We start from the raw sequence: 20,197 nt of genomic DNA, 5'->3' as shown, positions 1-20,197 counted from the left end.
AAACGACTCAGAGCACAATTTGATACACTTCTACCTATCTCTTCACTTTGTGAAGAGTAACTTATGAGCATTTAAATGTTAATTAAAAATATAAGCCATCATTACAGAAAGTCTAAAAGAATATGGGATTATGATTATTTCTATATATGTTATATATTTTTGTTTCTAAACTTATATATCTTTGATACTTTTATGTACCTATACCTTTTAATTTCTGGCAACACAAGGCATAAATTTAACTACCTACCTATTACGAAAATATATTATTTTGAAGTTGTGAAATTACCCAAATCTAATAAGTATTTCTTGACTAAATTAACCAATTATTAGACTGCCGATATAAATTATATTATATAAATAATAACATACTTTTATAGTAACTAGTACACTGTTAAATATTTCTCAAAGACAATACGCGCAAGACACATCCAAATAATTGTAACATATTCATATATTATTTGGATCATGAATGCACAAATTAAAAATCAGTCAACAATTTGTTAAATTAAAGACTTTGTATCGAATTTAAACGCGATTTATTCATAATTTTCGTTGTGAAAACTTTACAGCAAGGTCACGTGTCTTTGCGTGACCACGCTCATTATAAAGTGATCGAAATAACGGGATAAAAATAAAATTAATAAATCGTGTTTAATAGTATGAGAAAATAAATAAAGCCGAAATAATTCGTGTAGTTTTGAAAATGGCTAGAGTTATTCCTTATCATGTCAAGATAATAATATCGAAAGTCCTCAATGGTAGGGTGAGCTGAGGGTTTGAGCAGGTTGTGGTCAAAGGACCCTTTAGATTTTTGCTCATATGTCTAGAACCTGCACAAATAGATTTTCAAATTTAAACGAATTATTTCCGCTGATGGTCCATTGGGCCATTATGATGATGGCTTAATTTGCTCGGGCTGTAAGTCTTTGATTTCTTAATATATAATGTTCGCTGAGTATGAAACACAAAATATAATACTTTGTAAATAGATAAGATCAAAGAAATATGTAGTATCGATAATAGATAATGCAAGGAATAATTTAGAAAATGAGGGTCACTGAAAAACTAAAATAAAATATTAAATAATTCAAAATCGAGCCCGATTGTAAAAAGTACTCACACACACAAACAAAACTAGATACTAATCTAAATCAAAAATTATTACACATAATAAAAATTAAAACAATCTATTATGTTTTAAAAACAATAATTCTATATGAGAACCCTTTGTGAGATAAATTGATATGATAAAGGTACTTTAAATAAGAGAACATAAATATCATACTCCAATTACATCTAAATTACTACAATGAACACACTACATAACTTAATCTCAAAATAATACTCTTCAAATCAGAATATAAAGCAACGAAATGGCATTTACCGTGTCAGTCTTCTGACGATATGATTATGCTCATATATGGAATAATCAAGGGAATAATATATGTATTTGCCAAAAAAGCTTCTTATGGGTTAAGGGGCACATGCATTTCACTTTTAATTCACTGGTAGTCTAGGAGTCTGTTCTGGACAAAATAGTTAAGCTGAAGTCCTGCCAGACCCAGTATAGATTAGTCTTCACTAATTATTTAATGTTCACTGTTGGAGCACTGGTCCTTTTTTAGAATGCTATGATTCAAATATACCGGGTATATGTCGACTTATACTCAAGAGTTGATAATATTTTGTGACACTATATTTTCCATATGATTAAATAACACTAACTGTTAATTTCAATTAGGACGAAATATTAAATTAAGGACATGTCTTAAAGTCTATTAGATAAAAAAGTTGTTGACAATTTTTCCCTAGAAATGGGAAGACAGTAAAGTTCGAATTAAAAATAAAAATGACTATATACAATAACGAATCTTCATATAGTAGAAATTCTTAAAAAAACTCTAGTCGTATAGCTGCTTTAAAAAAATAATAAAGAAATACGCAAATTGCGTAATTCTTGTACGTAGCTGCATTGATCATATTATATTATTAAAAATTCGCGTATTTACAACGTCCAAAATCGTATCCTAATATATTGGATAAACTTGACATTACTTAAAAACGTCATTTAGGTTTAGAAGGGCAAGGTGGCGCGGGTCGATGCGGGCGCGGTGATGGCTCATACACTTCGTCATACAAACACGCGTTAGAGTACGTCGCTTGCGCGTAATACTGGCTTGGATCATTAATCTCACTGTAAATATTACTCGCTGTTTCGTTCACTTCGTCATATGCCGCATTACGAGACGTAGACGCTGCATAACCGAACCCCGAATACCCATATTGCCCCATATCCACATTCTGATACTTCAGCGCGGTGTAGTTTTTAGAATTCTCCAATTGCTCGCTGAAATTCCGCAACTTCTCCCCCTCGTCCTTTGGCACGTATATGTTCTTCTCGTAGTTGCTAGTCACTTTTGGTGTGGAATATTTCGTGTAATAGTCCTTCGTTTCCAATATGAACTGCTGCTGTTCAGGGTTTATGTCGAAATTGTTGTAAACGGGAAAATCGTCTCTGTATTCAACTGCATTGGCACCCGATGTGGAAGGACCATTTTTATTGATCGCACTATTTGCGTAAATTACTTCATAATTAGTGTTTTTCGATCTGAGATTCAACGATTCAGATATCCTATCATCTAGAGACATTTGTGCTAATGAGTTGGTTACGCTTAATTCAGAGAGAGCTTCGCTATTTGAGTATGTATTTGTGAGAGTGCCATATGATAGCGTGTTTAAACTAGAGCTAGCTGCGTTTTCGTATGTTTGTGAGTTTGAGAAATCGTTGCTTGAATATGTGCGAGTGTGAGATTCGTTGGTTTCGTGTGGAGTATTAACTACGTTAATATCATAGTTGGTTCTTGTGCTATAGGTTTCATTTGGTCTAGTGATGGGCCAAAACTGCGATGTATCAAATGGATCATTTCTTGTGTTGTTTTGATTGTTGCTAGGGGTCGCTAGAACATTGAGACTGTCTAGTGATTTAGCACCGTAGAGATTAGATTGTTGCTGCTGGCTCGTTGCATTAGACGAATAGGTTGGTAGGCTTTCTATGCTCTGTTGACCCCAATCGGCTTCATTACCTGATTAAACATTGACAAAATATATTACAATTAAAAATATTAAATAGTGTCTGACGAAACACCAATACAGGTTTATTTTACTTAAACATGATTTATATTAACAATTTCATTCTATTATTAAAACTGAAACTGTTGTATGAGATCAGAAAAAAATAATTTGGAAAATCCAAAAGTGCACGCCTCATAATTTTTTTTAATAAATATTTATTAATTATTATTTTTGTTTATTTAATAACAATTAAACCACATCGAATCAGACCCTGAAAAATGAAAGGGTTCTATTCCTGAGCATACTCAAGCGTAAGAGAAAAAAAAAGACTCGATTAGTAAAGTATTTCGGTCGCTATCGTGTTAACAAGAAAAAGGATCCGCACATACAGACACACGGACGTCCAAGACAGAACTTTTTTAAAATGTTTTTTAACTAGTTTAAATAACAAAAATGACATCAAAAATATCATGAACGTTAAAAATAGTGTTTTTTCTTAATATGTGTGTGTATGTATTATCTTACAAGTGCAATGTATGATACATAAAGACATTTTAAGTTTGAAAAATCAGATGTTTTGCGCGAAGTGACAGTAGTACCCAGTACCCACCTCAACGCTTCGCTTATGAGGCGTGCAATATTATAAATAACTTACCAACTTCAGGTACATCGATAGGTTCATCAAGAATAGACACGTTTTGACTGACTGGTTTTTTAGCGGGTGTCGTGCGACTCGTCGATGGAGGAAGATCCAGGTCGATCAGGAGATCTTCTTTAACTACAAATAAAATATTTTTGTCAGATAATGGTTTTGGTTGGCAGGAATGGTTTTGAAATGCACTTCATTTTTGAAAATTCTATGAAAAGGTATTAGTCTGACCAGTCTTTGTTAATATGTAATGAACGAGCTCTTTCCAGGATTCTTCGCTAATACAGAATATATTTTTTATTGACCATATTACAATACATACAACAATGCTTATACGCGCGTTGTATAATATGTTTTTTGTTACTACAAAATACATGAAATACATTTATGAAAAATTGGGATGTTTTAATGTCTGTGTAAATGTGATTGATCGGCTAGTTGAAGGGCTTGCTGGCGCTGTTGCCGGCCCGCTGGTCACTAGCCAAGTGAACACTATCATGCGATGTTGCACGGAATTCTATTTCCTGAGTGATAATTCCGACATTACACTAATTTCTGCTATTTTTTTTTAACTTACCCTGGTTCAAACTCCTCGATTGATTATCCCTAGCTGCCCTCGCGATTCTTTCATTATGCTGTAGCGTTCTATCATTGATAAGCTTGTTGTAGTTGAATTGCTTGTTGGCGCTGTTGCCGGCCCGCGTCGTTGAGGGCTGAGTGGACTCTATCGTGCGACGTTTGCGAAGAATCACTTCTGAATCGTCAGATGCGATTGGTATTTTCGATGGCGACGTTTGGGTGGAGTCTAAAAATTAATTTGATGATTATTAAGATTTTATTTTTTTTTTGTTACCATTCTTTAATGTATAACGTTTTAGGTTTCTCAAATATCAATTACATTTTGGAAGGTCTAGTCTATTCCTTATAATATCAAACGAATATTTTATTTTACATAATATGCTGTTCTCTGACCATTTCTTATCATCGAATAAAAGCCCATTTAAATGAGTTTTACAGATAACTAATAGATTAGTCCGGATAAACAGATAAAAATTGATCAAATGTAAATTTGCGTACTTAAGTACTTAAAAAAAATATTTCACTTAATTTGCGTGACCAATAAAAAAAAACACTAATTAGTACAGTACTTGGTAATAATACCTTCGATGGTTTTTCTTATTTTCGTTTTTAGGGTTCCGTAGCCAAAATGGCAAAAACGGAACCCTTATAGTTTCGTCATGTCCGTCTGTCCGTCTGTCCGTCTGTCCGTCTGTCACAGCCGATTTACTCGGAAACTATAAGTACTACAGTGATGAAATTTGATGGGAATATGTGTTGTATGAACCGCTACAAAAATATGACACTAAATAGTAAAAAAAAGAATTGGGGGTGGGGCCCCCCATACATGTAACTGAGGGATGAAATTTTTTTTTTCGATGTACATACCCGTGTGGGGTATCAATGGAAAGGTCTTTTAAAATGATATAAAGTTTTCTAAAAAACATTTTTCTTAAAGTGAACGGTTTTTGAGATATCAGCTCTCAAAGTCGTAAAAAGTATGTCCCCCCCCCTCTATTTTTATAACTACGGGGTATAAAATTCTAAAAAAAATAGAGGTGATGCATGCTAATTAACTCTTTCAACGATTTTTGGTTTGATCAAAGTATCTCTTATAGTTTTTGAGATAGGTTGATTTAACTGTAATTTATTATATTTGCTGCTACGGAACCCTTTGTGCGCGAGCCCGACTCGCACTTGGCCGGTTTTATTTATAATATCATATTATTGAACACCTGTTTACTCGTATCGTTTCAAGTTCACAAGGCATTGCTATAAGTTGCACGTATCTTCCTGACCTTGTGTGATACGCGGCAAGGCTAATCCGCACCCAATTCATAATTAATGTAACAAGAAGAAATAATCGTATCCTTCTAATATTATAAAGCGAAAGTTTGTGAGGATGGATGTTTGTTACTCTTTCATGCAAATACTACTGAACCGATTACATTGAAATTTGGTATGTAGGTAGCTGAAGACCCAGAATAAGACATAGGCTTAGGCTTTTTATCCCGGAAATCCCACAGGACCGTTGCTAGAAAAACTCGCAGTCCCGTGACTATGCAAGTTTTTCTATGAAATAGCGGGCAAAGCCGCGGGTGAAAATCTAGTTTATTATATTTTTCTTTTGGTTTCTATTTATTTAGTGATTATTATCGGTAGGTACTTTATTTGTTTTAAACGAAGTTATGGGTGTAACGTAAAACAAACAATGAATAATTTATTTTGATATACAAGCGTTATTTCCACTTAGTCACTGATTGTGAATTTTAATGTTAATGTATTTATATTTTATACCACGTGCGTTATAGTAAAATTGTATAGCTTGCTATCCGTCTTTGTTATGGGTACATTTTAGATCTCGAGTATATTGTGCTCATTGTAGACCATAACTTCAAAATATTATGTAAAAAAGACAGATGAACTTTTACTTGACTATAACAAAAGTAGGTACAGATGCGTTAATATTTGAACAATATATTGATGGACTATTGTTTCCTACATCACAATATCTCATACAAATCCCACGAGTTTACCTCAAAGACTATATATAAATATAGGTAGAAGATATCATTATGTCATGTAGATTTAAAGTCAGTTTTAAATTTATAATGAAAAAATAGAGCACTAAAACCTACAAAATTGACTTTTATACGTGATAGTGAAACTATGACGCATACGACACTCCTGCGTCGCCATATACGTAAATACGATAATGAACCTTACATAATAGCCTCGTGCGTTTCATATTAACTAAGTTATATGCATATGGTTTGATTAACATTGGACGAGATCAGAGATCTTTATGCAAACAATTATAATCTTTGAATTCTACTTTGCAATATGTTAAGAAAAGTTCAAAAATAAAATTCCCAGTTAATCCAATGAAGCGTTAAAAATAAATATTTGCGTAAATATTAATTCACCTTTAAGCACTTTAATACATTGACAAATATAAGTTTTGGTTAATTGTAAATTGAAATTTGTTTACGCTAGTCATAAATATTTACTCTTTCAGCATAATAATAATTATTTATCGTAGAAAATTAATCAATGGATTTTATCTTTATCAGTAAATGTTTTTAATCATTTGTATAAATAAGTCAAGCCTCGTAAAAAAATCACCCTCCATTAGCTTTTACCTATAAATACGGTTATATTTTAATAACATGTTTAAACATCCGTAAGCGAAACAAATCCTACGCAAAACATAAAAATACGTCTTAAAAGTCAAAAACTTTATAAACAAGGTTACTTACGCCTTCTGCTTGGTGATAGAGTTTGAGCTTTTTTCGTTACTGCAACATTTTTGTTCTTCGCCACCGTTACAATAGTACTGCAAAATAAAAAAAAATATCAGTATCCTTATGCATTTCAATTTATTTTTGATGCAAACCTTTTTAGTTTACAAACTTAAAAACATCTCTCTATCATTTATATTGAGTTTATGATGATGAAGAAAATTGAACCCTAAATATGCTAAAAATGAAAAAAAAAATGGCACAATCCAACAAAATTTTGAATTTTTATGAAAATAATCTATATTTGAGAATAAATATTAGTAATTCCATTTCCTATCGCACAATATTTATTTCTATTAAATGATACAAATATAATATTACCTAGGAAATAGTCCGACTTCCAGCGTGCGTTGGTTCTGTCCCTTCCACCAGTGCAACTCGGGCCGTTTATCAATCAGGATAATAGAGTCGCCCGCCTCTATTGTCATCTGACCTTGCTTTCTGTAACTGTTTCGATAGAAAACTTATAAATAACATCGCAATTTTGCGATATATCGGTATTTCAGAAATATATTATTTATAAATAAATAAATAAATTTCGAACCACAAAAAATTTTAAAATCTTTAACAATTTGGGCATACCGCATAACATTTTTCCTTCTTATTTAAATAGATGTTTAAATACATTTATAAAGCATATTTCAGTACAGAACTAGAATGAGGATTTATTTTCCACAAAAATAAAATGTAAACACGTTTATTAGAAGCTTCTGTTCAATCAAATATGTTTTCGACGAAAAAACATTGAAAAATAAATCATTGATAATTTTGTAAATACATATTATGTAATTTAACAAAAACCTACTCTACAATTAAAATAAACGAAAAGTTAAATTAACTTACCTCAAATCAGCAACAGCCGTTTCGAATTTATTAGCTTCCATATACTGCAAGATGCCGGCAAAAGTGGGCCGTTCTTTGGGATTCAAGTCCCAACACTGCATCATCAACATGTACACGTCTGGAGGACAGGCTTTAGGCGCTGATAGTCTTTGGCCTTCGCGCATTATGAGACGAAGAATTTCTGATCCATTTAAACCTATGTGGGAAGAAAAATATGATATCGTCACTGGAAAGCCAATACTACTGAAGCGCCAAAAGGCCTTTTTACAGTAGATCAATTCAAAGTTTTTTTTTCCACAAAACCAGACATAACTTTTTTTCTGATTTATGCATCGAAAAATGCTTAAGGAGAAAAAGTTTTGTGACATTATTACGCATCTAATAAAAATAAAACCTTCAGCATACTTATTTTAATTCAGGAAATAGCTGTCGCTTTAGTACTTTTACTTTATGAAGTTAGTAAACAGAAAGTACTTAATCTGTGAAATATATTTGGGGTGCGGTGTCAAAAAATACTAACAGCGCAGGTTTGTTAAATTGTACTAACGCAAATATTACTAACGTGCATTGCGGATTAATAATGTCTGAGGGTATTATTACTGAACGTTCTAATATGTCACTTATACCGTACGTTAAAACGATTTATATTATAGTAAGTTAGTACTATTGTGTCATAAAAAAAAACTAATGTATGAAAATATGATTTAAATTTAAATCTATTTTACTTATGGCGCAGTTGACATTAAGTAAATTAGACAAGTGGCAACAAAATAACTCAATCCTGTTTATTAGCAGTCGCGCGAGGTCTCATCCAGGTAGTTCTAGGTATATCTACGCTAAAAAAACCATAATAGGTTAATCACAATATAATATCGCAAAAAAATATAATGGTTTTAAAACAAAATGTACACAGTTTCGTAATAATCTTTATTGAAAAAAAAAACGTTATTTTAATCAGTCTTGTCTTAAACTTCTTATTAAATAATTATTACTTGATAAAAAAAAACTTAAACAATGTCATTTAAAGTAAAATATAATAATCACAAATGTTAGCTTTATTTGGTATCATTTACGAAAAGATCAATCAATTAGGATGCATAATTAGATCCTTCATACCCGTATGAAGAATATGTATTTATGTAGTATTTTGAAATAATCATAGTTATAAAATTTTAGGTATAAAAAATATTATTTAACTTAATAATAATTAGAATTTTAATTTGTTGCCATTTTTTGTAATTAAACGTTGTCTTCGACATCCGTTTCTTGAAGGCTGTCCTGGATATTCATGGCATTTGGAAAATTTGCATATTCTTGATGGTAGTTTTCAGGAATTATTTTTGTTGTACAAAGTTTCCATAAATCTTCGTATTTCTTTTTTGATATAGGTAGGCGACTCTTGTAAATATTTTTCGGTTGTAGATTTTTGTTTTTATTAATTATTTCAATGTTTTCCTTTGCTTCATCCGTCGCCATTGTATATTTAACTGTCATCTTCTGGGGTTCAGCTTTTTTAAATGTCGCTGTACGCACCTGTAATATTTTTAAAGTTAGAATATTTATATCAAAATAGTCTCCTAAGTGTAATTATGAAAAGACAACGATTGAGTTACCTACTTTCGATATTTTTCCCGTCAGATTTCCCTTAAAGTATTTATCTGCGACAATATCCCAGCCGCAAAAATCCTTAAATGTTAAGACATTCACATGATAGGGCTTAGGATTCTTTCGGGCTAAATTAAACACTGTCGGCCATTGAGATGGTGCCCAAACAATTGTGTTTGTAACACTTTTTTCTATAACATAATGCATTGAGTCCACTGGCATATAAGTGTGTCCAGGCAAGAGATAATTCATTTGGATGCTAGTCACAAATTCGTCACTATCTGACAAGAAATCAATATGCTTATAAATTCGATTATTCTTTACATTTTCTTTGTTTATTGTTGTATTAATATTTTCAATCTCTTCTTCATACTCATTTTTGTTTTCTTCTGGTTCAATATAGTTGCGTTGTTTAAGTTTTCAGTAGAAGCAGTTTCATCCCTAATTTGCTGTATACAAATGTCCATTTCCTTAAGATGCTCGTATAATCTTCGTTTTTTATATGGTTGCTTCAAACATAGTTCAGAAGATGGAGATCCAAAAGATGTGCTTGCTTGTTGGTTATCTTCATATACTTTTCTTTTACCAGCTTCTTCTTCTTCCAAATTGTCGTCGAATCGCGAAATTACTGTTAATGAATGATTGGTCGGCTCTATGAACGTGTTTGACTGTATGAAATTACTTTTGAATGAGATTGGTGCCTGTTTAGAATGTATGTTATTGACGAAGGATGTTCCTTCCTGAGCATGATCTTCTATTGGTAGTAGATTATCTTGATGTATGTATGTTTCTGCCTGTATCAAATCGCATGTTTGTGAGATTGATGCCTGTGTAAAATGTATGTTATGGACGAAGGATATTTCTTCCTTAGCATGTACTTGTATCGGTATTAGATTATCTTGATGTAAGTATGTTTCTGCCTGTATCAAATCGCCAGTTTGTGAGATTGATGCCTGTGTTGAATGTATGTCTTGAGCAAAAAATGTTTCTTTATGAGTGTGGTCTTCTAGTGGATTATTCGGATCGATGCATATTTCTGCCTGTGCTAAATCGCCTGTTTGTGAGAATAATGGCTGTGTAGAATGTATGTCTTGGGTGAAGGATCTTCCTTTCTGAGCGTGTTCTCCTGTTTCAAGAGGATAATCTTTATGATTGAATATTTCTGCCCGTTCTAAATCCCTTGTTTGTGAGTTCGTTATTTGAGTGGGATAGTTTTTTTGGACTAAGGATACCCCTTCTTGAAAAGTACAGTCTTCAATTCCTGATGAATTCGGATGTATAAATTGCGATAAATCCAATCCTTGTTGTGAAAAACCAGCTTCTTTCATCATACCTGTTTAAACGACAAGTATTATTAATAAGTGATTTAATGCCCCATTTTTTTTTGTTTTTACTTTTCCATATTTATATTTTTAATATTGTAGAAAAAAATATTATAATTATATTTCTTGTAAATAAGTATAATTATTAAATGTTGTTTATTCACACATTTATACACACGACATGACATTCACCCACATCGTCAGACAGGCAGAGTTATCTTAGCTAAAAGAATAGTATTGATAGCTTAGTGCTAGTTAAAATTTAAAGTTAAAATAAGTAACTGAAACTTCACCGTCTTTTGTTGGGAGTATCTCCAAAATTTTATATTCTTCATTGCGTGGATGCCGTAAATTTGTGACGAAACTATCCTGTTCGGAGTCTGACCCAATATCGCTTTCGTCTTTGGCAAATAGTCTACGAACAACATTTGACTTAGGCGATGATTCTTTTGAATTTGCGTTTACAGTACGCATGTTTGTAAATTTTCTAAAAAATGAGGATCGTCGACTGTCCATGCTCCGTTTTCTATGATTCTGAAAATTTAGATTGTAAGTGCCTAATAATAATAATACAATAATTATGAATACCTAATACAAATATCTGACGATAACTAGTATAGGTAGAATACGCACTATTTCAAGAATGATGAAATAGAAATAACAGAAAACATTGTACCTATACATATCTATGTATTATTTGTGTAGGTTACTAGTATGTTATCAATATTATTAAACTTCCGTAATTTGTACACACATTCTCGTTACCTATCTTGTCTTGCAAGAATAATCTCTTTAATTAATTACCTTTCCTAACAATATAAATGGGCAATAATACCAATGAATACCTACTTATTCTTAGATAGATAGGTAACGACAATTACGACAACGCAAACAAAGCCAGATAATAATATGCGAATAATAGATCAATAACCATACAGAAATAGTTTTGTAAAATGCAGGAATAATATTTACTTACCTAGTTTTAATTATACGAACAACTAACTCGGCCGCCGCGTAGGCGGAACAAGCAAAAATGCGTCACTCAGTCACCGCTGCTCGAAACCGACTAACAACGGTCAACTGAACCGCCGTCAATTGTCAAATCCCGCGCAATGTAGGTATTCTAAATACTTAAAAGATGTAACCAGAACTTATTTGAATTTCAAAAGACTAAGGTTAATCTTTATGATAAGTTTACGAACTTCTTAATACTAAACGACTAATGTAATTTTTTTTTTGTAAAATAATCCATACTAAAAGTACAATTCTCTTCAATTTCACTGATTGCAAATATTCTTACTAAATACTCAAACAAATATTTAAGTAAAGCAAATATACTTACACTATTATCTATTAAAAAACTGTGTAAACAAAATATACTAACGCGCCACCACATCTGTTTCTACGTAAAGCAAATTTACTTAACCACCGTAACGATTTGTATTGTAAAGTGCTAAAGCGACATCAATGAATAAAATAGCGTATTTTGAGTTGCTGAACGAGCTCAGTGTGGCTAATGTCCGGTAATATAAATACTTAAACGACAAATTTTAAAATTCAAAGATAAATTGTATTATGTAAGCATTTCTCAAAAAAGCAAAGTTATGAAAAACGTCCGACATTTGAGGTGCTAAAACGCCACAAAAGTCCTCAGATCGCCATGAAACCTAGACCATTAGACGCGGAATAAAAAATCCAATCCATCGATATATATAACTCATTTTGGCCAAAGTGGCGCTTTAGTAGTTTTGGATTTTCACTGACGATATACATATCGTCAGTGAAAATCCAAAACTACTAAAGCGCCACTTTGGCCAAAATGAGTTATATATATCGATGGATTGGATTTTTTATTCCGCGTCTAATGGTCTAGGTTTCATGGCGATCTGAGGACTTTTGTGGCGTTTTAGCACCTCAAATGTCGGACGTTTTTCATAACTTTGCTTTTTTGAGAAATGCTTACATAATACAATTTATCTTTGAATTTTAAAATTTGTCGTTTAAGTATTTATATTACCGGACATTAGCCACACTGAGCTCGTTCAGCAACTCAAAATACGCTATTTTATTCATTGATGTCGCTTTAGCACTTTACAATACAAATCGTTACGGTGGTTAAGTAAATTTGGTTTACGTAGAAACAGATGTGGTGGCGCGTTAGTATATTTTGTTTACACAGTTTTTTAATAGATAATAGTGTAAGTATATTTGCTTTACTTAAATATTTGTTTGAGTCTTCAGTAAGAATATTTGCAATCAGTGAAATTGAAGAGAATTGTACTTTTAGTATGGATTATTTTACAAAAAAAAAATTACATTAGTCGTTTAGTATTAAGAAGTTCGTAAACTTATCATAAAGATTAACCTTAGTCTTTTGAAATTCAAATAAGTTCTGGTTACATCTTTTAAGTATTTAGAATACCTACATTGCGCGGGATTTGACGGCGGTTCAGTTGACCGTTGTGGGTCGGTTTCGAGCAGCGGTGACTGAGTGACGCATTTTTGCTTGTTCCGCCTACGCGGCGGCCGAGTTAGTTGTTCGTATAATTAAAACTAGGTAAGTAAATATTATTCCTGCATTTTACAAAACTATTTCTGTATGGTTATTGATCTATTATTCGCATATTATTATCTGGCTTTGTTTGCGTTGTCGTAATTGTCGTTACCTATCTATCTAAGAATAAGTAGGTATTCATTGGTATTATTGCCCATTTATATTGTTAGGAAAGGTAATTAATTAAAGAGATTATTCTTGCAAGACAAGATAGGTAACGAGAATGTGTGTACAAATTACGGAAGTTTAATAATATTGATAACATACTAGTAACCTACACAAATAATACATAGATATGTATAGGTACAATGTTTTCTGTTATTTCTATTTCATCATTCTTGAAATAGTGCGTATTCTACCTATACTAGTTATCGTCAGATATTTGTATTAGGTATTCATAATTATTGTATTATTATTATTAGGCACTTACAATCTAAATTTTCAGAATCATAGAAAACGGAGCATGGACAGTCGACGATCCTCATTTTTTAGAAAATTTACAAACATGCGTACTGTAAACGCAAATTCAAAAGAATCATCGCCTAAGCCAAATGTTGTTCGTAGACTATTTGCCAAAGACGAAAGCGATATTGGGTCAGACTCCGAACAGGATAGTTTCGTCACAAATTTACGGCATCCACGCAATGAAGAATATAAAATTTTGGAGATACTTACTCCCAACAAAAGACGGTGAAGTTTCAGTAACTTATTTTAACTTTAAATTTTAACTAGCACTAAGCTATCAATACTATTCTTTTAGCTAAGATAACTCTGCCTGTCTGACGATGTGGGTGAATGTCATGTCGTGTGTATAAATGTGTGAATAAACAACATTTAATAATTATACTTATTTACAAGAAATATAATTATAATAAGTATTTTTTTCTACAATATTAAAAAATATAAATATGGAAAAGTAAAAACAAAAAAAAAATGGGGCATTAAATCACTTATTAATAATACTTGTCGTTTAAACAGGTATGATGAAAGAAGCTGGTTTTTCACAACAAGGATTGGATTTATCGCAATTTATACATCCGAATTCATCAGAAATAGAAGACTGTACTTTTCAAGAAGGGGTATCCTTAGTCCAAAAAAACTATCCCACTCAAATAACGAACTCACAAACAAGGGATTTAGAACGGGCAGAAATATTCAATCATAAAGATTATCCTCTTGAAACAGGAGAACACGCTCAGAAAGGAAGATCCTTCACCCAAGACATACATTCTACACAGCCATTATTCTCACAAACAGGCGATTTAGCACAGGCAGAAATATGCATCGATCCGAATAATCCACTAGCAGACCACACTCATAAAGAAACATTTTTTGCTCAAGACATACATTTTACACAGGCATCAATCTCACAAACATGCGATTTGATACAGGCAGAAACATACATACATCAAGATAATCTACTACCAATAGAAGATCATGCTCAGGAAGGAACATCCTTCGTCAATAACATACATTCTAAACAGGCACCAATCCCATTCAAAAGTAATTTCATACAGTCAAACACGTTCATAGAGCCGACCATAAATCATTCATTAACAGTAATTTCGCGATTCGACGACAATTTGGAAGAAGAAGAAGCTGGTAAAAGAAAAGTATATGAAGATAATCAACAAGCAAGCACATCTTTTGGATCTCCATCTTCTGAACTATGTTTGAAGCAACCATATAAAAAACGAAGATTATACGAGCATCTTAAGGAAATGGACATTTGTATACAGCAAATTAGGGATGAAACTGCTTCTACTGAAAACTTAAACAACGCAACTATAGTTATTAATATTGAACCAGAAGAAAACAAAAATGAGTATGAAGAAGAGATTGAAAATATTAATACAACAATAAACAAAGAAAATGTAAAGAATAATCGAATTTATAAGCATATTGATTTCTTGTCAGACAGTGACGAATTTGTTTATAGTTCGAGCACTGGACAGGATTCAACAGAATCAAATGATACAGACCGTGTTAATGAAAAAAAGAAGCGTTTAAAGAAGAAACGTAAAACAAAGAAGTTGAATAATTTTGACGATACAAAAGAAAATTCAGAGCCGAAAAAAAAAGAGCGAAAGATTAATAAATAAAGTGTTACAAACACAATTGTTTGGGCACCATCTCAATGGCCGACAGTGTTTAATTTAGCCCGAAAGATGAAATGATTATTTCAAAATACTACATAAGTAAATACATATTCTTCATACGGGTATGAAGGATCTAATTATGCATCCTAATTGATTGATCTTTTCGTAAATGATACCAAATAAAGCTAACATTTGTAATTATTATATTTTACTTTAAATGACATTGTTTAAGTTTTTTTTTTATCAAGTAATAATTATTTAATAAGAAGTTTAAGACAAGACTGATTAAAATAACGTTTTTTTTTTCAATAAAGATTATTACGAAACTGTGTACATTTTGTTTTAAAACCATTATATTTTTTTGCGATATTATGTGATTAACCTATTATGGTTTTTTTAGCGTAGATATACCTAGAACTACCTGGATGAGACCTCGCGCGACTGCTAATAAACAGGATTGAGTTATTTTGTTGCCACTTGTCTAATTTACTTAATGTCAACTGCGCCATAAGTAAAATAGATTTAAATTTAAATCATATTTTCATACATTAGTTTTTTTTTATGACACAATAGTACTAACTTACTATAATATAAATCGTTTTAACGTACGGTATAAGTGACATATTAGAACGTTCAGTAATAATACCCTCAGACATTATTAATCCGCAATGCACGTTAGTAATATTTGCGTTAGTACAATTTAACAAACCTGCGCTGTTAGTATTTTTTGACACCGCACCCCAAATATATTTCACAGATTAAGTACTTTCTGTTTACTAACTTCATAAAGTAAAAGTACTAAAGCGACAGCTATTTCCTGAATTAAAATAAGTATGCAGAAGGTTTTATTTTTATTAGATGCGTAATAATGTCACAAAACTTTTTCTCCTTAAGCATTTTTCGATGCATAAATCAGAAAAAAAGTTATGTCTGGTTTTGTGGAAAAAAAAACTTTGAATTGATCTACTGTAAAAAGGCCTTTTGGCGCTTCAGTAGTATTGGCTTTCCAGTGACGATATATTCTATTAGATTTCGCCCGCTTTGTCAAAATTATAGCAAATTATGTAATTATAACTTCTATGACATTCTATAGTCAATAGTATGAAAATTGGTGCAGTCGTTTTTGACTATCGCAATCAGAGAGTAAAACAAAAAATTTATAGTGATGAAAAAAACAATGATGTTCATATAGTTCACATAAAGTGCAGAATCGATATAAATAAAGTGGCGTGCAAGTAAAAGTAGTGACTAATGTTACTCTATCATTTTTAAAGTAAACAGTAAGAAGCATCTATCAAGAAAGGCACTTAATAAATTCACTGTGCACCTATTTATCATAAATTAGCATCAACATAATAACAAACAGTGCAATGTATGTAGGTATAACACTTTCATTGAATGCTTACATAAGGAATATTATACTTTAATAATCATCTTTTTTAACATTGTTTCCGTTTACAAAACAATTATTTAATCAAACTCTAATGATATAAAATATATAATTAGAAATACATACATGTTACACGACAATAGTAAGACATTATAATTTTTGCCTAACTAAAGCTTGTATTCAAATGCAATTCAATGTAGTTATTATCATGTTTGTATATTTTATAAAATCTTACTATTCCCAATAATACTTTAATTTATGTCATAATTATTTAAGAAGGAAAAAATAGCTCATTATAACATTGGTTTAAGTGTGTAAATGCGATGGATGCAGGTTTGACTGACCGGTTGGCTTGGTTGGTAGTGGCCCTGCCTTTCAAGCCAGAGGTTGTGGGTTCGATTCCCACCCGGGGCAAATATTTGTGTGATGAACATAGATGTTTGCTCTGTGTCTGGGTGTTAATTATCTATACACATATTTATTTAAAATTATATAATATTATCTATGTTTATCCGCCATCTGGTTTTCATAACACAAGCGAAAGCTTAGTATGGGATCAGATCGCGCCGTGTGTGAAAATTGTCCTGAAATATACTATTTTTCTTCCACTGCATATTTTTTATTTATTTTTTTTAATTAATATTCTTCTACAAATTACCTATCCACGGCTCATCTCCAAACGTATACATCTCCCACAGAGCAACAGCGAACATCCACACATCGGACGCATGCGAGAACTGTCTGGACCGTAGTGACTCTGGCGCGCACCAGGGGAACGGCACTCGACGTCGTTCGCTCATCACGTAACAGTCGTCCGCGTCTGGGAGCGCTCGCATTAAACCGAAGTCACCGATTTTCACCTGCGGGAGTAAATGTGTTGCATTTTGTAAACACGTGAGTGTGAGAGACAATAATTCTATAAATTTATAATGGTTTTGTATAAAAAGGATTAATAGTTAACTAATGCATGGATGAACTTTGTGTAATTTTTATTTTGATTATTATTCAGTGCAAAATTTAAACAAATAAACGACTCTCATTTAATATATAAATATGATATCATCTATTTAAAGTATATTAATTTGTAATTTTAATGAAAAAAAAAGCATTTAATGCAATGATATGCATTTACAAATACACATCATTTAATTTAATAAGTTCATAAATAATAACTTATATTTTAAATGATAACAAAAACTAGTTTCTCACCAGTTCCAGGCTTGACAATAAAATATTTCTACACGCAAGGTCTCTGTGAAGAAATCTGCTTTTCTCCAAATAAGCCATGCCGGCCGCAACTTGTCCGGACCACTTTGATATGTAGTTTAATGACACTTTCCCATTCTGAGCTCTAATGTAGTCTAATAAAGCACCCATAGTAGCGAGCTCACACACCATCATCAAGGGATGGAATACAACTCCATGGAGTTTTATTAAATTAGGATGTTTCAAACTATGCATCGCCTCTACTTCCCTTCGGAAATCATCATATATCCCTGGCTGAGAAAAGGCATCAGCCTTTAACACTTTGACAGCTACTGGAAGTGTTTTATTATGCTCTGACATTTTCCATTCACCCTTCCGGACCACACCAAATGATCCCTTGCCCAATTCATTTTGTAATCTACAAAACAATAATATTGTTGTACAATTTTTTCTACTTATAAGTGTAATTGTGTAATTTTATTATTGTTTTTACACATGAAAAACGGTGATTACTGTTGAATCATGTTATGACTGGCCTAAATTGTTAAAAATAAATCTATTTTTGTTTTATTTATATGCAAATGAACTTTATACAAAAAAATATAAAATTAAAATTTATATAACATGCCTGAACAAAGCTAACAAATATTGGGATAAAAATTTCTAAGCAATACACTCACACAATATCTTTTTCTAATATGATACATGTAGTTCTGCTTTCTGTTTGGGTCTGAGGTCTCAGTGCTAGTTCAGTCTTTTCTCTTGATACAGAACCTGAAGAGCCAAACAGTTTATTCCAGAATTTACGATTCCATAGTTGCAATTTCTTCTTTCTTACAGCATCTAGCAGCCTACGAATCCCTGGTTTACTAATTCCAATTCTCTCAAGATCTTCTGTGTGCACATAGTCAAAATGTGCTAGTCTAGTAATCTAAAACAAATATTGAAAGCATATTATTGAAATATTTGTCTATTCTCTTGATATAAATAAACTGTGTTTTTATTTACATACCTGTAATTGATCTCGGATTGGTAAATAAAATTGTTCCAATTGAACATTTTGCAAAATTTCACACAACCAATCAGTTCCTGAATCCATGTTGAATTATATATTGTGCATTTCTTGTTTTTCTAAAGAATCTCTTTATAAGGTAACATTTCACGCAGGATGTAAAAATTGAGTAGCGAGAGCGTTGGAATACCAATATTATTGAGAATTAAACCATCTATAATTAAAAGAAACAGAATATTCACACTTTTTTACTTTCCTTAAATCATAATCACACAAATGTTTTGTATCTATAATCACATTTTTTTACGAGCGTAATTAAAAATTTCACTTAAATAAAAACGAACAAGCAATCACATCGCAAGCCTTCACAAAATGCAAATTGCTGAGTTTAGCTGTCAAACTTCAACCCGATAATGACAGATAATACAGATAAATAATATGACACACAAACATTACACTTAAAACGGAACGTATTTTCAAAAAGTATTATTAACTTTTAGACAAAATACGAAAAAATATGTAAGTAAACACACACAATATAACACCGACAACACCACTACAACTTATATTGCTATTAATTGCATTATACATTTCATGTAAAAAAAAAAAAAACAATAATAAAAATCACCTCAGCAGAGCCCATTTTTGTGAAATTGCAATTAAATTACATATTTGCAATGGAATTAGAAATTTAATTTTTTTTTTCAAAATAATTATTATGAAAGTGGAATAGGGAATTGTGTGAAGATTTTTCTCTTGTGTGAAATTACCTGTGGAAATTAGAGTACAGAGCGCGGGTAGTTTTTGATTCATATAAAAATTATTGTAGGTATGATTGATAAAAGTACTTAGTTACCTATTTTTTGATAATTATTTTTGTCACATTTTTGTGAAAAAATTTATAGGTATACCACCAAGATACCCACGGTATCACACACGGTATATACCAAGAAGCTTAGTATAAACCATAACTTTTTCGGGACATAGAAAAATAATTAACACTATGGTAAATAATATAAAAAAAATATTGCAGATTTCTTTGACATTTTTCTTTAGCTGTTTGATAGAAAACGTTATTGACTAATT

At 31.7% G+C, this 20,197-nt stretch overlaps 2 protein-coding genes and 1 long non-coding RNA gene across 4 annotated transcripts; all 3 read right to left on the bottom strand.

Annotated features, from left to right (window-relative positions):
* Nucleotides 1-246: 246 nt before the first annotated feature.
* Nucleotides 247-19,486, bottom strand: Ack (activated Cdc42 kinase). 2 transcript variants are annotated; one of them, XM_090105093.1, is made up of 11 exons: nt 19,409-19,480; nt 19,112-19,325; nt 18,780-19,030; nt 18,103-18,517; nt 17,552-17,753; nt 7,924-8,119; nt 7,402-7,527; nt 7,039-7,115; nt 4,299-4,526; nt 3,728-3,850; nt 247-3,083 (listed from the first exon to the last, which is right to left on the bottom strand). In XM_090105093.1, exons 2-11 carry the CDS (start codon nt 19,196-19,198, stop codon nt 2,065-2,067), a joined length of 2,724 nt encoding a protein of 907 aa, XP_089961219.1. In that variant the 5' UTR covers nt 19,199-19,325; nt 19,409-19,480; the 3' UTR covers nt 247-2,064. The 2 variants fall into 2 exon arrangements, with proteins under 2 accessions (XP_089961219.1, XP_089961217.1); XM_090105091.1 differs by having other exon boundaries at nt 19,112-19,486.
* Nucleotides 8,946-9,750, bottom strand: LOC149906001 (uncharacterized). The gene is made up of 2 exons (XM_090105996.1): nt 9,541-9,750; nt 8,946-9,456 (listed from the first exon to the last, which is right to left on the bottom strand). Exons 1-2 carry the CDS (start codon nt 9,748-9,750, stop codon nt 9,163-9,165), a joined length of 504 nt encoding a protein of 167 aa, XP_089962122.1. The 3' UTR covers nt 8,946-9,162.
* Nucleotides 10,799-11,905, bottom strand: LOC149906000 (uncharacterized). The gene is made up of 3 exons (XR_016457108.1): nt 11,827-11,905; nt 11,144-11,384; nt 10,799-10,861 (listed from the first exon to the last, which is right to left on the bottom strand). It is a non-coding gene; the product is annotated as an uncharacterized LOC149906000 (long non-coding RNA).
* Nucleotides 19,487-20,197: the final 711 nt, after the last annotated feature.

The sequence above is a fragment of the Colias eurytheme genome, chromosome 9 (assembly GCF_061535395.1).
Source record: "Colias eurytheme isolate Ceu_HAF_F1 chromosome 9, ilColEury1 Martin Lab GWU primary, whole genome shotgun sequence".
NCBI classification, from domain to species: domain Eukaryota; kingdom Metazoa; phylum Arthropoda; class Insecta; order Lepidoptera; family Pieridae; genus Colias; species Colias eurytheme.
This window is presented reverse-complemented; position numbering and strand designations above follow the sequence as displayed.

Coding starts and splice junctions, on each gene's coding strand:
- LOC149906001 (XM_090105996.1), bottom strand. CDS start 9,750: ATGCCAGTGGACTCAATGCATTATGTTATAGAAAAAAGTGTTACAAAC. Junction 9,457..9,540: donor TGACGGGAAAAATATCGAAA/GTAGGTAACTCA, acceptor AAAATATTACAG/GTGCGTACAGCGACATTTAA.
- Ack (XM_090105091.1), bottom strand. CDS start 19,198: ATGGATTCAGGAACTGATTGGTTGTGTGAAATTTTGCAAAATGTTCAA. Junction 18,518..18,779: donor ATATTAGAAAAAGATATTGT/GTGAGTGTATTG, acceptor ATTGTTTTGTAG/ATTACAAAATGAATTGGGCA. Junction 4,527..7,038: donor TCTATCACCAAGCAGAAGGC/GTAAGTAACCTT, acceptor ATTAATTTTTAG/ACTCCACCCAAACGTCGCCA.